Source organism: Schistocerca cancellata, chromosome 5 (genome assembly GCF_023864275.1).
Source record: "Schistocerca cancellata isolate TAMUIC-IGC-003103 chromosome 5, iqSchCanc2.1, whole genome shotgun sequence".
NCBI lineage: Eukaryota > Metazoa > Arthropoda > Insecta > Orthoptera > Acrididae > Schistocerca > Schistocerca cancellata.
The window spans coordinates 314,247,492-314,260,999 of NC_064630.1; the positions used below are offsets into that span (position 1 = coordinate 314,247,492).

General features: G+C 41.0%; 1 protein-coding gene across 1 annotated transcript in view; it reads left to right on the top strand.

The window, feature by feature from the left end:
- Nucleotides 1-13,508, top strand: part of LOC126188856 (N-acetylgalactosamine kinase) — a 96,405-nt gene that overhangs the window by 26,383 nt on the left and 56,514 nt on the right. The window contains exons 3-5 of the mRNA XM_049930499.1: nt 2,763-2,930; nt 4,866-5,067; nt 5,148-5,256. Of these exons, the coding sequence (XP_049786456.1) occupies nt 2,763-2,930; nt 4,866-5,067; nt 5,148-5,256 (479 nt within the window). The remainder of the gene's footprint in view (nt 1-2,762; nt 2,931-4,865; nt 5,068-5,147; nt 5,257-13,508) is intronic.

A 13,508-nucleotide genomic window follows, 5' to 3' on the forward strand; every position in this document is an offset into this window, starting at 1 on the left:
AGCCGGTGTGGATGTGGGAGAGGAAAGATTGAGGACTTTGATTAGGGATAGGAGTTGACGGATGTGTTCATTGGCTGAGTCGATGTGTAGGTGAAGGATTAGGCAGGTGAGGGCTATGGATTGTGCAGTTTGGAACTGGTATAGGGACTGATGGAAAGAAGGATTACAGCCAGAGATGGGAACTTTAAGTGTGAGGCCTTTGGGGGTAATGCGAAATGTCAGACAAGCCTGAGTAAATAAAATATGGGAGCATAATCTGGCTAGGGTGAAGGCATGTTTGCGGAGGGAATGTAAATAAAATTTAATTGGGTCGTTGTAAATATGTTGTGAGGGTGACATGGTATTAGAAAGTGGAAAGGGTAACATGAGGCTAAAGTGAAAATAAAATATATAGGGAGAAATAAAGATGTGAAAAAAGTCGAAAAAGTGTTAGTTTGAGATGAGCTATGTTGATCCTGTGCTGAACTAAGGTTGGTGAACAACGATGGGTACCAAGGTTAGGTAATTGTGTAGCCTCCAAAACACGTTAAAGGGTGGAGAAATTCTGGAAAATTTCGAAAAAACTGTGTGTAAATGTATTCAATGGACTAGTTATGTACTGGCAGATTATGAAAATGAGGCTAGTAATTGTCTGACAAAGAAATAATAACGTTTAAACCTGTGGGAAGCTGCTAAAAAATGTTCGGTTATGTGGGGAAAAAAACGGGAATGGAAATAAAACGAAAGTTGTTGGAAATAGCTGAAATGGTTGTTTAATGGGTGAAAGGAACTGAAGCTGTGAAATAGTATTCACGAGGTTACACGAAATGTTTGTAAACTGGGAACAGTGGATTTTATCGCAGCGGTAATGTTGAAAGCGTTATAAATTTTTAGGTTATGGTTTGGAAGTAAATTACGTATTATTGAGTATATTTAGGCAGGATAAAATGTATGGTAGATTACGGAAAAAAGGGAAGATGAATACAAAGTGAAACTACTTGTACAAACAAAAAGAGAAAGTAAGATGACAGAAAAGATTTCGAAATGCAACAGTGACAATAACAAACGTAATTGTTGGGTTCAAATTAATGATATAAATAAAATAGAAAGAAACATTCCACATGGGAAAAATATATTAAAAACAAAGATTCCATGACTTACCAAATGGGAAAGCGCTGGTAGACAGACACAATAAAAAACACACAAACACACACACAGAATTTCAAGCTTTCGCAACCAACGGTTGCTTCGTCAGGAAAGAGGGAAGGAGAGGGAAAGACGAAAGGATGTGGGTTTTAAGGGAGAGGGTAAGGAGTCATTCCAATCCCGGGAGTGGAAAGACTTACCTTAGGGGGAAAAAAGGACAGGTATACACTCGCGCGCACACACACACATAACCATCCACACATATACAGACACATATCAAACGGTCCCTTTCCTACAGCCTAGGCCTTTGTGGCAAACGAATCTGCTCCAGTCCTGAATCTCTGAACCATTACACCAACAACCTGAAAACAGCTTTCGCATCCCGCAACTACCCTCCCGACCTGGTACAGAAGCAAATAACCAGAGCCACTTCCTCATCCCCTCAAACCCAGAACCTCTCACAGAAGAAACCCAAAAGTGCCCCACTTGTGACAGGATACTTCCCAGGACTGTATCAGACTCTGAATGTGGCTCTCCAGCAGGGATACGACTTCCTCACATCCTGCCCTGAAATGAGATCCATCCTTCATGAAATCCTCCCCACTTCACCAAGAGTGTCTTTCTGCCGTCCACCTAACCTTCGTAACCTCTTGGTTCATCCCTATGAAATCCCCAAAGCACCTTCCCTACCCTCTGGCTCCTACCCTTGTAACCGCCCCCGGTGTAAAACCTGTCCCATGCACCCTCCCAACACCACCTACTCCAGTCCTGTAACCCAGAAGGTGTGCACGATCAAAGGCAGAGCCACGTGTGAAAGCACCCATGTGATTTACCAACTGACCTGCCTACACTGTGATGCTTTCTATGTGGGAATGACCAGCAACAAACTGTCCATTCGCATGAATGGACACAGGCAGACAGTGTTTGTTGGTAATGAGGATCACCCTGTGGCTAAACATGCCTTGGTGAACGGCCAGCACATCTTGGCACAGTGTTACACCGTCCGGGTTATCTGGATACTTCCCACTAACACCAACCTATCCGAACTCTGGAGATGGGAACTTGCCCTTCAGTATATCCTCTCTTCCCGTTATCCACCAGGCCTCAACCTCCTCTAATTTCAAGTTGCCGCCACTCATACCTCACCTGTCATTCAACAACATCTTTGCCTCTGCACTTCCGCCTCGACTGACATCTCTGCCCAAACTCTTTGCCTTTTAATATGTGTGCATGTGTCTGTATATGTGTGTGTGTGTGTGTGTGTGTGTGTGTGTGTGTGTGTGTGTGTGCGCGCGAGTGTATACCTGTCCTTTTTTTCCCCCTAAGGTAAGTCTTTCCGCTCCCGGGATTGGAATGGCTCCTTACCCTCTCCCTTAAAACCCACATCCTTTTGTCTTTCTCTCTCCTTCCCTCTTTCCTGACGAAGCAACCGTTGGTTGCGAAAGCTTGAAATTCTGTGTGTGTGTGTTTGTGTGTTTTTTATTGTGTCTGTCTACCAGCGCATTCCCGTTTGCTAAGTCATGGAATCTTTGTTTATATAAACCTTCTTTGTGTGTGTGTGTGTGTGTGTGTGTGTGTGTGTGTGTAAAAGAATTCAGTTAAAAAAAACACTTAATTAAATTTACATTTTGCTTCAGAGTTAATATCATTGGAGAACACATAGATTACTGCGGCTACTCTGTGTGTCCCATGGCAATTCAGAGGGATATTTTAATGGCTGTTAGTCCATCAGAAAGCAAGATGCTGCAGCTGTGTAATACTGACTCCAAATGTGAAGATTTAACCTGCTCTATTGACAATATCAAGTAAGCATTCAAGCAGTAGAACTAATGTTGCATAATGGATAATCTGAGAATGAGTAATTGTAAGAACATGTTTGTTGCAATAGATTTGTATATCTATAATTTATTACAGGAAGGCATGAAAAGACTGTTAACATGATTTCATAGCAACATGATGAATGATTATTGAAATGGCTTATTGTGGACATGCATAAATATTTATAAGACTTACACTCCTGGAAATGGAAAAAAGAACACATTGACACCGGTGTGTCAGACCCACCATACTCACTCCGGACACTGCGAGAGGGCTGTACAAGCAATGATCACACGCACGGCACAGCTGACACACCAGGAACCGCGGTGTTGGCCGTCGAATGGCGCTAGCTGCGCAGAATTTGTGCACCGCCGCCGTCAGTGTCAGCCAGTTTGCCGTGGCATACGGAGCTCCATCGCAGTCTTTAACACTGGTAGCATGCCGCGACAGCGTGGACGTGAACCGTATGTGCAGCTGACGGACTTTGAGCGAGGGCGTATAGTGGGCATGCGGGAGGCCGGGTGGACGTACCGCCGAATTGCTCAACACGTGGGGCGTGAGGTCTCCACAGTACATCGATGTTGTCGCCAGTGGTCGGCGGAAGGTGCACGTGCCCGTCGACCTGGGACCGGACCGCAGTGACGCACGGATGCACGCCAAGACCGTAGGATCCTACGCAGTGCCGTAGGGGACCGCACCGCCACTTCCCAGCAAATTAGGGACACTGTTGCTCCTGGGGTATCGGCGAGGACCATTCGCAACCGTCTCCATGAAGCTGGGCTACGGTCCCGCACACCGTTAGGCCGTCTTCCGCTCATGCCCCAACATCGTGCAGCCCGCCTCCAGTGGTGTTGCGACAGGCATGAATGGAGGGACGAATGGAGACGTGTCGTCTTCAGCGATGAGAGTCGCTTCTGCCTTGGTGCCAATGATGGTTGTATGCGTGTTTGGCGCCGTGCAGGTGAGCGCCACAATCAGGACTGCATACGACCGAGGCACACAGGGCCAACACCCGGCATCATGGTGTGGGGAGCGATCTCCTACACTGGCCGTACACCACTGGTGATCGTCGAGGGGACACTGAATAGTGCACGGTACATCCAAACCGTCATCGAACCCACCGTTCTACCATTCCTAGACCGGCAAGGGAACTTGCTGTTCCAACAGGACAATGCACGTCCGCATGTATCCCGTGCCACCCAACGTGCTCTAGAAGGTGTAAGTCAACTACCCTGGCCAGCAAGATCTCCGGATCTGTCCCCCATTGAGCATGTTTGGGACTGGATGAAGCGTCGTCTCACGCGGTCTGCACGTCCAGCACGAACGCTGGTCCAACTGAGGCGCCAGGTGGAAATGGCATGGCAAGCCGTTCCACAGGACTACATCCAGCATCTCTACGATCGTCTCCATGGGAGAATAGCAGCCTGCATTGCTGCGAAAGGTGGATATACACTGTACTAGTGCCGACATTGTGCATGCTCTGTTGTCTGTGTCTATGTGCCTGTGGTTCTGTCAGTGTGATCATGTGATGTATCTGACCCCAGGAATGTGTCAATAAAGTTTCCCCTTCCTGGGACAATGAATTCACGGTGTTCTTATTTCAATTTCCAGGAGTGTATTTTGGTCTCTTCACATGAAAAATGATTTTCTTCCAACCTGGATTTCTCATTGTTTGATTTTATTAATCACTTGATTAATTTGAAAAAGCAAATTATCTGACTTTTAAAAATACAGCATTATTCTCACTTCAGAAATACTGCTGAACAGTAATAAACATAACTTATTTGTTTGCTGTTTTGAACAAATGCATTACGCTGTTTTCAGGATTAAAATTTTAGAAATTAATGTTTTTATGTGTTATTTTCTTGCCTTTGTCATGGAATTTATGTTTATGCTGTTCAAAGTCCATTTTTTCCCTCTAGAATTGAAGTAGAAAAGGGTAAACCTCCAGAATGGTACAATTACTTCCTGTGTGGTGTGAAAGGAATTATGGATATTCTGCCAGACAAGACTTCAGTTGGAATGAATGTTGCAGTTACTGGTAATATTCCCTGGGGTTCTGGTTTATCCAGTTCAAGTGCACTAGTAAGTGCTGCAGCACTTGCAACAGCTCATGCAAATAAGGTAGATAAAACGAAAATTATGCAGTTAAATGCTGTGATGCCTATAACTAGATTTGTTTATAAATCTCTGTGTACTTTCAGGTTAGTATGAAAAAAGTGGAGATTGCAGCATTATGTGCTCATGCAGAGAGGTATATCGGAACACAAGGTGGTGGTATGGACCAAGCAATAGCATTCTTAGGGTCAAGAGGTAATTTGGAGTGTCTCAGTTCACATTTTTTACATCTTCTGTGTGATAGGTTGTAATCATTGAATTTAAATTGTTTACTCTACATAGGCAAAAGACCACAGTGTCTGCATTAAAGGAATTAGCAAGGTAGTTGATTTGTTACTGAAGTTCTATTTCTGTAATAGGTTTTTAGTGGCATGTTGTACACTCGTAGTAATGGGATAATCATTTTGTCAACTGCTGGAATGTCATTTATTTGCAAAGGCACAAGCATATTACTGATTCTCCCAATTAACTACATTGAGGAACTTGCAGAGAATACAGGGTGGTCCGTTGATAGTGACCGGGCCAAATATCTCACAAAATAAGCATCAAACGAAAAAACTACAAAGAACGAAACTCATATAGCTTGAAGGGGGAAACCAGATGGTGCTATGGTTGTTCTGCTAGAAGGCACTGCCATAGGTCAAACGGATATCAACTGCGTTTTTAAAAATAGGAATCTCCATTTTTTATTACGTATTCGTGTAGTACATAAAGAAATATGAATGTTTTAGGTGGACCACTTTTTTCGCTTTGTGATAGATGGTGCTGTAATAGTCACAAATGTATAGGTGTGTGGTATCACGTACCATTGCGCCAGTGTGGACGGTATTTGCTTCATGATACATTACCCGTGTTAAAATGGACTGTTTACCAATTGCGGAAAAGGTCAATATCATGTTGATGTATGGCTGTTGTGGTCAAAATGCCCAACGGGCGTGTACTATGTATGCTGCTTGGTACCCTGGACATCATCATCCAAGTGTCTGGACCGTTCGCCAGATAGTTACGTTATTTAAGGAAACGGGAAGTGTTCAGCCACATATGAAATGTCAACCACAACCTGCAACAAATGATGACGCCCAAGTTGGTGTTTTAGCTGCTGTCGCGGCTAATCCGCATATCAGTAGCAGACAAATTGCACGAGAATCGGGAGTGTCAGAAATGTCGGTGTTGAGAATGCTACATCAACATTGATTGCACCCATACCATATTTCTACGCACCAGGAATTGCATGGCGATGACTTTGAACATCATGTACAGTTCTGCCACTGGGCACAAGAGAAATTACGGAACGATGACAGATTTTTTGCATGCGTTCTATTTAGCGACGAAGCGTCATTCACCAACAATGGTAACGTAAACCAGCATAATATGCACTAGTAGGAAACGGAAAAAACATGATGGCTGCGACAAGTGGAACATCAGTGACCTTGCCGGGTTAATGTATGGTGCGGCATTATGGGAGGAAGGATAATAGGCTCCCATTTCATCGATGGCAATCTAAATTTTGCAATTTATCCTGATCTCCTACGTAATGTTCTACCGATGTTACTACAAGATGTTTCACTGCATGACAGAATGGCGATGTACTTCCAACATGATTGATGTCCGGCACATAGCTCGCGTGCGGTTGAAGCGGTATTGAATAGCATATTTCATGACAGGTGGATTGGTCGTCGAAACACCATACCATGGTCCGCACGTTCACCGAATCTGACGTCCCCAGATTTCTGTCTGTGGGGGAAGTTGAAGGATATTTGCTATCATGATCTACCGACAACACCTGACAACATGCGTCAGCACATTGTCAATGCATGTGCGAACATTACGGAAGGCGAACTACTCGCTGTTGAGAGGAATGTCGTTACACATATTGCCAAACGCGTTGAGGTTGACGGACATCATTTTGAGCATTTAGTGCGTTAATGTAGTATTTAAAGGTAATCACACTGCGTTCTCAGAAATGATAAGTTCACAAAGGTACATGTACCACATTGGAACAACCGAAATAAAATGTTCAAACATACCTACATTCTGTATTTTAATTTAAAACACCTACCTGTTACCAGCTGTTCATCTAAAACTGTGAGCCATATGTTTGTGACTATTACAGCACCATCTATCACAAAGCGTAAAAAGTGGTCCAACTAAAACATTCATATTTCTTTACGTACTACATGAATATGTAATAAAAAAATGGGGGTTCCTATTTAAAAAGACACAGTTGATATCCATTTGACCTATGGCAGCGCCATCTAGCGGGCCAACCATAGCGACATCTGGTTTCCCCCTTCAAGCTAGACAAGTTTTGTTCTTTGTAGTTTTTTCGTTTGACGCCTTATTTCGTGAGATATTTGGCCCGGTCACGATCAATGGACCATCCTGTATATGGAGAAACAAATTAAAGTTTTAGGAAGAATTCCGCTTACAGCTGGGAAAATTGTTGTTTGTTGAAAAAACGACTAGTTTCGCGGCTTTAAGCCGCGTCATCAGGTGAACCTAGGTGGTAAAAAGCAAAGTACAGAGTCACCACATTTTGCGGATATTAAAATTAGTGAAGGGATGTCTTAAATATATTCATAACATTAAAATATCTGCTGTGGTTACTCAGAATGTAAAATAGTTTTCAAATTAAAGTTCTTGCAGATGGAAAATAATGAATGTAGTAGAATATTTAGACATATGAGAGATTATGCAGAAGCAACTACTTCTTTAAAAATGTGAAAAAACCAGTAATTCTGCGCTAAGGGTTTAAGATGAAGTACATTTCTGTGGAGAAATTGTAGTATAGTATTACATAATGTAATAATTTATTCATCTGAGGATCATTATACTATGGCATAAGATTTTTATACTTAATACATTGAAAAACATGTTATGTATACAGTCGTGTAAATATGTACACACTTCCAGAATGTATTTTCACTCTTCAATGGGGTGTTGCAGAAGTCTGGATTTTGGCTTGAGGGACATTCACACTGGCACAAGTATATTTGTACCATTAAACAACAGGGGGCCTGGCAGATTAAAATGGTGCATCAAACTGGGACTTGTCTCGGAACTTTTGCCTTTCATGGGAAAATGCACTACTGACTGAATTATCCAAGCATGACTCACCACCTGTCCTCATAACTTTACTACTGCCAGTAAATCTCTCCTATGTTTCAAACTTCACAGTAGTTCTCCAACACATTGTGTGAAACAAGTATTCATGAAAGAAAGGATACTGAGAAGAATTGGTGTAGCCACAGCCTAGGGGATTGTTCTAGTATGAGTTTTCACTTTTCTTTAGAATATGTGCTGGTTTGAAACCCTCTGGTAGATTTAAACTGTTTGCCAGACAGGGGCTCAAATCTGGAAACTTTGCTTTTTGCAGAAAAATTGTCTATTGAACATTTTATTTCTGCTGCAGAAGAACTGTGCAGTTTTGAAAGTTTGTTGAGGTATTGATCTTAGTAAAGTTGTTGGTGTCTGTCATTAGTTCATTCTCATGCCAGAGAAATCTAACCAGGTAAACTAGGAAGAAGGCTGCCACTTTGAAAAAGCTACTGTCTTCTCAGCTGAATTAAGAGCTGCTGTTTTATTTCACATTTTTTGGGTTAATATTGACTTGATTACATTCACATTCTTCAAAGAAAATAAGTAATTCGATCTGTGAATACAGATTCCTGGTTATAGATAGCAATTAATTACTTGTGATGTAGATTTGCTACAAACTCTGTTACCTGCCATATGTCTAATAGAACTTTCAGCCACTGAGTCCAGATGTCTGGACAATTTATAAAACGAGTGGCTAATGAATTACATTTTCTTTATTTTTGTATGAACTGGGTGGGGGTTCCCAATTTCTTTGTTTATATTAGAAGGGGATTTGTTGACTACCTTTGCACCAGAGTACATAACTCCACTCTGAATTCTGTAGGAAGAGGAAAAGTCAACATGAAAGTAATTTTCATCTCTCACATTGTGATTCTGTGTGTTAAAATTCGACTGAGAAGTAAATGTATTGGGAATTGAACATAACTATTCCAAGATCCTTAAAAAAGCTTCTGGGGTATGAGTGATTACTTTACACAATATTTGTACTGCTCCCTTCTGCTGAATGAACAGTTTATTTACTTTAGGTGCACTGTGCCACCGGTAATTCCATAAGACAACAAAGACTGGAAATAGGCAGACTAAGCTAATGCCCATGTCGTTAGGTCAGCACAGTGAGAGAGACCTCTAAGAGCAAAACATGCTGAATTTGGCTTCTTGTTTGGTTTGTCTATGTACTGACCCCTTTTAACTTGTTATTCAGCCAGACTTCAAGGAATTTTTCACAAAGTGTTTCACTTAAGTTATGATTTTTAATGGTTGCAAGGAAGGTAATTGCGAAAAAAACCTCGGATAACAGAAGAAATACTTCGTCTGATAACTGAAAGAAGGAAATAAGAAATGTTGAGGGGAACACTGGAGTACAGGAATATAAATTACTGAGGAATAAAATAAATAGGAAGTGCAGGGAACCCAAGGCAAAATGGCAGCAGGCAAAATGTGAAGAAATTGAAAACTAAATGTATGTTCAAAAGATTGATTTAGCATATAAACTAGTCAGAATAACCTTTGGTAAAATCAAAAGCAAGGGCAGCAACATTAACAGTGCAATGGGAATTGCAATAATTGTAGGCCTCTGTGGGGAGGGGGGTAGAAGACTTGTCTTTAGAGTTCATGAAGAAACTGGAGTCGATGAGGAAGACATAGCGGATCCAGTATTAGAGTCAGGATTTAAAAGAGCTTTGGAAAACTTAAGATCAAATAAAGCAGAAGGGATAGGTAACATTCCATCAGAATTTATAAAATCATTGGGAAAATGTCAACCAAATGACTATTTGAGTCAAGTGTGTAGAATCTGAGAGACTGGTGACATACCTTTGGACTTTCAAAAAATATCACCCACAAAATACCAAAGATAGCAAGGGCAGATAGGTGCAGAACTGTTGCACATTCAGCCTAAGATGTCATATTTCCAAGCTATGACAAGAGTAATAAACACAAGAATGGTAAAGAGAACTGAGAATCTGTTAGATGCTGATCAGTTTAGCATTAGGAAAAGTAAAGACACCAAGGATGTAGTTCTGACTTCACGCTTGATAATAGAAGCGGTGATGAAGAAAAATCAAGACACATTCATAGAATTTGTTGGCCTGGGAAAAGTATTTGACAATGTAAAATGGTACAAGAGGTTTGAAATTCTAAGAAAAATAATTGTGAACAACAGGGTAAGATAGGTAATATACAGGGTGAATATAATTAAACTTCCAAACCACTGTAGAAATAACACCACTCGTTAGAATGACATCAAATTGCAACGGAATGTTATTGGTGAAGGGAGAAAACATGTGGCACAAGAAAAATAAACAGTTACAAAATGTAGCATTAGATGGCACTGTAAGCATCATAATTTAATAGTGGTCCACTACAAATGACAAATGAATCATACAGCAATGCCTAAGATGTACGTTTGACATTAAACAAACTGTACTACTCAGTGTGCTTGGGTGTACAGGTGTGATACTGTTAGTTACACAAGCCCATCCACCACAGCAAGGTCATATAACATCGGTTGGGAAAAATTGGTTTTTAATTGTCCTGAAGCAAAACCACATAAAAAGCATCAATCACATCAGTTTTTTTATTGTCGTGAGGCCAAAAACTGCATAAAAAGCATCAATCACATTGCTTTTTAATTGTACTGAGGCCCAAAACCACATGAAAAGCATCAATCAAAATCAAATCAGATTATTAATTTCCATGTGACTGGCACAAAACATGTTCAATGTGCTGTCCACCATTTTCTGCAACAAGTTGAAATCGAGAAACAGCATGTTCCACAACTGATCAAAGTGTTTCTGGGGTCACGTTGAGAGTGTGTTGCACAATGCATGCCTTCAATGCAGCTAAGTTTGCAGTCGGAACACTGAACACAACATCTTTGTGCCATCTTGCATAAAAATGAGCCCAACCATGCGTCCCCACTTTTGAAGAGCTGGAATGACGTGGTTGTGCAAAAGACACTCGGAGCACTTACCATTGATGGTACAGGTAACAGGACCACAAGCACCTGCCTCTTTGAAAAAATGTGGCCCTATGATAAATGCTGCCGTAAATTCGCACCACACAGTGACCTTTTCAGGATGAAGTGATACTGGTTGATTTGTGTGTGGATTTTCCGTTGCCCATGTTTGACAATTCTGTGTATTGACATATCTTGTCAGATGGAAGTGGGCTTCGTCTGTCTGTGAAATCTTTCATGGCCAATCATTGTCCACTTCCCTGAGAGCAAGAAATTCTAAAGCAAAGGTTGTTTTTGCTGGCAGATCAACAGGAAGCAACTTGTGCATACAGATAATTTTGGATGGATAGCAAAGAAGGATGTTTCATAGGATTTTACACACCATGCTCATGGGTATGTCCAATGTTTGGGCAATTCTCTGTGCACTACACGTTTGCACACCACCACTCATCTCCTCCTGCATTGCTGTGGACACTGCTTCCACTGAAATCGAATCAATTCATTTCCTTCCTCTATCAGGTTGCACACCAAAAGAACCTGTCTTTTTGAATTGCTGAATCATTTTCTCCAGGCCCACAGCAGTCATCGGACCAATGCCTTTTTTCAAACCCTTCAGTGTCCGGAACTTCTGCAGAGCAACATGTGCACAGTCATCACTCTTGTAACACGGCTTTACAAGCAGAGTGCGATCCTGCATTGAGACAGTCATGGCGAACATCACAGATACGAAAGGAAGAAAATCCGTGTACCTGGTGTGTTTATACCAACTTCAATGGGTCGTGCACATGACAGTTGTTTTCATTTACATATTCTGACACACACAGCGCCATCTGTTGATCAATTTTCACACTATTTTTCTTTTTCTTCTGCTGTACGTTTTCCCCCCTTCTCCAATAATACACCATTGCAATTTGACGCCATTCTGACCAGTGGTGTTATTTCTACAGTGTTTTGAAAGTTTAACTTTAATTATTATCACCCTGTATGATATGTACAAGAATGAAGAGGAAAAAATAAGAATGGAAGACTAAGAATGAAGTGCTCAGATTGTAAAAGATGTAAGTCAGGGTTTCGGTCTTTCACGTCTGCTGTTCAGTCTTTTCATCAAAGAAGCAGTGATGGAAATGAAAGAAAGGTTCAAGAATGGGATTCAAATACAGGGTGAAAGGATATAAATGATACGATGTGCTTATGACATTGCTATCCTCAGTGAAAGTGAAGAAGAATTACAGGAACTGTTGAATGGAGTAAAGTCTAGTGAATAGAGGATATGGATTGAGAGTAAACCTATGAAAGAGAAACAGAAATGAGAGTAGCAATGAACTTAATGTCAAAATTGGGGACTACAAAGTAGACCGATTCTGCTACCTTGGAAACAAAGTAACACACAATGGATGACGCAAGCAGGACTTAAAAAGCGGACAAAGAAAAGAATTGAAGTTTGTGAGATGTGGTACTATAGATGGATGTTGAAAATTAGATGAACTGAGATTATATATATATATATATCAGTTCATCTAATTTTCAACATCCATCTATAGTACTACATCTCACAAACTTCAATTCTTTTCTTTGTCCGCTTTTTAAGGGAGTGGTGCTCTGCATAATTGATGAAGAAAGGAACATATGGTAAACTATGATAAGAAGGCAGCACAGGATGACAGGACTAGTGTTATGACATCAGAGAGACCTAGAGGTAGGTGTAAAGGGTAAAAAATGTAGTGGAAAACAGAAATTGGAATACATCGAGCAAATAATTTAGGATGTAGGGTGCAAGCACTACTCTGAGATGAAGAGGTTTCACTGTCCGTGTTTAAAATTGCATAATATTGTGTTTTGTTAGAATAAGACTTAAACTCTTTGTTGTGAACCAACTGTAGACCATTTCATCTGTCATCTGAACTGTCTGGGAAGATGGAATTTGTACCCTTGATTAGTGTCCTTGTGCCATTAATGAACACTACAAGAGTTGTGCGCCTAAGGTACACTTCTCAAACATACACTCATCTTCCTGATCACATACCAGAGAAATAAGAAATGTCTTGTGACTCTGTTGCTGGGAATATCCATTTATTTTGAAACTGCCTTTCAGCTTTGAAAGTTCATGCTGAAGGGAATTTTTCTCTGGGACACTGTGTGCTCTTAGCACCAAAGTTTTAAGATAATAAAGATTGATAGCAGTTATTGGTATGTAAATAGAGATTTGTGACAATGGATCTGCAATATTCTGTGCGCCTTACTTCAGAATCAACTTCATGATGAACTAGGAATTCCAGAAATGGGAAGCAGCCATCCTTTTCTATATCCATGGCGAATTAAATACTTGCATGAATGAAATTAAAAAACTACAAAAATTGATATAAGTCATCCTCCCTGCATTGTACACTTACCT